At 44.2% G+C, this 3,445-nt stretch overlaps 1 protein-coding gene across 1 annotated transcript in view; it reads left to right on the top strand.

Moving 5' to 3' along the window:
- Positions 1–1,078: 1,078 nt before the first annotated feature.
- The window catches only part of FSD2 (fibronectin type III and SPRY domain containing 2), a 36,238-nt gene continuing 33,871 nt past the window's right edge, over positions 1,079–3,445 (top strand). Inside the window, exons 1-2 of the mRNA XM_006870952.1 lie at positions 1,079–1,720; positions 1,850–1,945. Of these exons, the coding sequence (XP_006871014.1) occupies positions 1,079–1,720; positions 1,850–1,945 (738 nt within the window). The remainder of the gene's footprint in view (positions 1,721–1,849; positions 1,946–3,445) is intronic.

The following is a 3,445-nucleotide window of genomic DNA, read 5'->3' on the forward strand; positions in this document are numbered from 1 at the left end:
ATGCCTAACCCACAGTGCTACCAGGATTTCTTGAAGTTTTTGTTTCCTAGTGCATATAAAAGTATGTTTACATTATAATAGACTACGGTCTACTGTAAACATTATTTTTATATATACTGGGAGGCCAAAAATTTCGCGTGACTCTCTTTATTGTGATATTCTTTGTATTGGAGTAGTCTAGAACCGAACCTGCAACATCTCTAAGGTGTAACCACAGGTATAGAAGTCAGGATTCACAGCACATAGTTTAGGGGGTGGGGGCACATAATTCAATCCATATCACCTAAAGTTGGTTTATAATTTTGTATCTTTAAATATTTGCTAAGTGGAAAAGAAAATGGCATTTTATTTCTGTTACTTACTCTTAAGAATGGCTAATTTTCTGAATGTTTGTGTATAGTTATTATGGTGTTGCTAAGTACTTCCAAGTGGATTTAGACTCATAGCAACCCATGTGACAGAGGAGAATTGCAAACTCTATGGGCGAGTCTAGGCTGCGATCTGTATCAGAGCAGATAGCCAAATTTTTCTCCTGTGGAGCCAGTGGGTGGGTTTGAATTGGCAACCTATTGGTTAACAGTCAAGTACACAGGCATTGTGCCACCAAGGAGCCTTATAATTAATATACACAAAAGCACTGTTGTGTGAATTTTCCCTGCACGTTCATCTACAGAGGTCTTCAGTTTTTTTCAGCTCATTTGTACAATTTTTTTGTTAATAATTGACTGGGATACTCCCATGATTTTGCCTTTTGAATTATTTTTATATACAGGAGTCTTTAGTTAGTCAAATCAATCAATGCTTCTTCAGTAGTCTTGTTTTACCTTTTTAAAACTTAGCCCATCTTTGGTAGAATACAAAGCTCACTTTACAGTGTGAAACCACAACTAAGCCACTCGAATGATATTTAAAATCCTGAATGAGTGAGCTCAGTGCAGTGACCACCCTACTGCAATGCCCTCCTGAGAAACTGATTTTTGTTTCTCCTTTTGTGCTATAGGGCCGAGAATACTCACGATTAACTGTCCAGGAAGGATTCCTCTTGGACAAATTGCTGCCCAAGGCTTCCAGAACTACAATGGAGAATGCAGATAGGGAGGAACGCGGGCTGGGTAGGGCTACTGCTCCCAACGACTTCCACCTTTATCCCATGGATCTGTATGACTCTGAAGACAGACTGCAGATCTTCCCAGAAGAAAACGCTAGAATGAGAAGAGAAGTAGTTCCAACTGAAATGACCAAGGAGCCAAGAACGGCAGCAAAAGCTAGGACTCAAAGAGACCTTCAAGAGGAAGTTGATGAATTTGCCCATTTATTCGGATTTGAAGATGACCATGAGTTAGGAGATGAGTTTTTTGGTGAAAATCCACTCAGGACCGAGATTTCAGAATATCCTCCTTATGTGATGAAGAGAAGAGAGCCAGTCAGGGAACAGAAAGATTGGCGATTTGGTGAACAGGCAAATGAGACTGAGGACCTGAGCTTCGGAGGGTGGGGCTCGGCAGACCAGTGCCAGGACCTGCGAGAAGCCTATAGGTATACACGGGGCCGGTCCAGTGAAGAGTACGAATGCTATGTCATTCCAGAAGAGGAAGATGAGGAAGAAGCTCCCAGCATCTTTTGTGTCACTTGCAAAACTCCAGTAAGAGCTTGTGAGGCTTTGGATGAACACAAGGAGCATGAGGTGACCCCACTCGATAAAGCACTGGAAAGTGCCAAGGTAAGAGGTCTCCTTGGTTCTTTCTCTTGAGAGTGCATGTGTATTTTAAGCAGATAGAGGATCAACCTAACATACCTTCCACAACAAAGAGACAAAAGCTATCTCCTTAAAGCTTTTTCTGTTTGACAGGATGAAATTCACAAAAACATGTTCAAGTTAGAAAAGCAGATTATTGAGATGGAAAACTTTGCAAATCATCTGGAAGAGGTTTTCATCACTGTGGAGGTAAGCACATGCTTCACTACCCTGTCATATACGCGTTATGTCATCCGCAGCTGTTTCTGTTACAGGTGGAAGCTGCTGCTGTCAAGTTAGGTGATGTCAAGCTCATCTAGGACTCATGGAGAACCCATGTGACAGAGTAGAACTGCCCCTTCGGTGGGATCTTTATGGAAGCAATTCAGCACATCTTTCTCCTATGGAGCCACTGAATGGGCTTGAACTGCTGACCTTGCAGCTAGCAGTCAAACACTCCATCATTGCACTCCTTTGCTACAGATCAGACACAGGCCCTGGAAATCTTTGGGTCTGACCCTGCCAAGGCAACCACAGCTCTAGCCATCACATTCCATGTCATCACTAAGTACTGTTGAGTCCGTTCTGACTCATAGCAAGTCTGTATAGGGTTTATGAGAAGCAGCTTATAAGCTTCAACTGCCAACTTTGCTGTTCAAACTGACCTTGCAGTCTAGTACATTAACCCAGAGCACCACACCAGGGCTTCAGCCATCACATTAGGGGGTGAGTTAATTAAATGTTTAACCAAATATGCTGCTGGTGGTGGTGGTTTGGTGCCATAGAGTCGGTTCAGACTCATAGCAACTCTGCATAGGGTTTTTGAGGCTGTAAATCTTTATAGGAGCAGAAAGCCTCATCTTTTTCACTCAGAACAGCTGTGGTTTCAAACTGCTGACCTTGAGGTTAGCAGCCCGATTCATAACCACTACACTACCAGAGCTCCTTTTGACCAAGTATAGCAGGTTAATTTTTAAGTCGGTAATTTTGTACGGCCCACTAATGATGTTAAAATTGGGGCAGAAAAAGGTTCCCCACCCCTGGATTAGAGACTCTATTTTCTTAGAACCTGAAGTGTCACCAGTAGGGTACCTTTCCCGACTGCCGCCCTAGCCACACCTCTTATTTTGACCTCCCATAGCACCATGGAGGGGGCTTCAAAGAGTTCATGGGAAAATGGAATTAAAAGATGATGGAGGAGGCGCGGCTTGATGGCGGCTAGGGTGGAGGTGCAGTGAAGTTCGCCGTCAGCCATACCACAGAATACCAGGCAAAGCAGATCCAGGGCAGAGCTCCAAAACTCGGAACCACCGAGATAGGAATACTTGAAAAGTTTGAAGCCTTATAGCTTGTAGAACTTGAAGCTGAAGTAAGAAATCGCGTACTTTTGAATCTGCCAGGCTCGGAGGTCTAGAGCTGACATCTTGGGCGAGACCAAACAGCAAGACCAAGTGGGGGAGCAGAAACACCGCGGAAAAACTCTGTGGGAACCTTGGGGCAAAGGTGGACAATACACTTTGTCAGTTTTGCTTTGTTCTGATTTTCTTTTGTTTTGGCATCTGGTCATTGGAGCACCCACTGTTTGCCCACCTCCATTCTGGTGACTAGAGGGGGAACCTGAGCAAGTGGACACCCCCCACCCTCACCACTGGTGGGTTCTTCTGCTACGCATGTGCACAGATACTCAGCCCAAAGCAGGCCCTGAACGTT

Source organism: Chrysochloris asiatica, unplaced genomic scaffold (assembly GCF_000296735.1).
Source record: "Chrysochloris asiatica unplaced genomic scaffold, ChrAsi1.0 scaffold00156, whole genome shotgun sequence".
Classification (NCBI taxonomy): Eukaryota; Metazoa; Chordata; class Mammalia; order Afrosoricida; family Chrysochloridae; genus Chrysochloris; species Chrysochloris asiatica.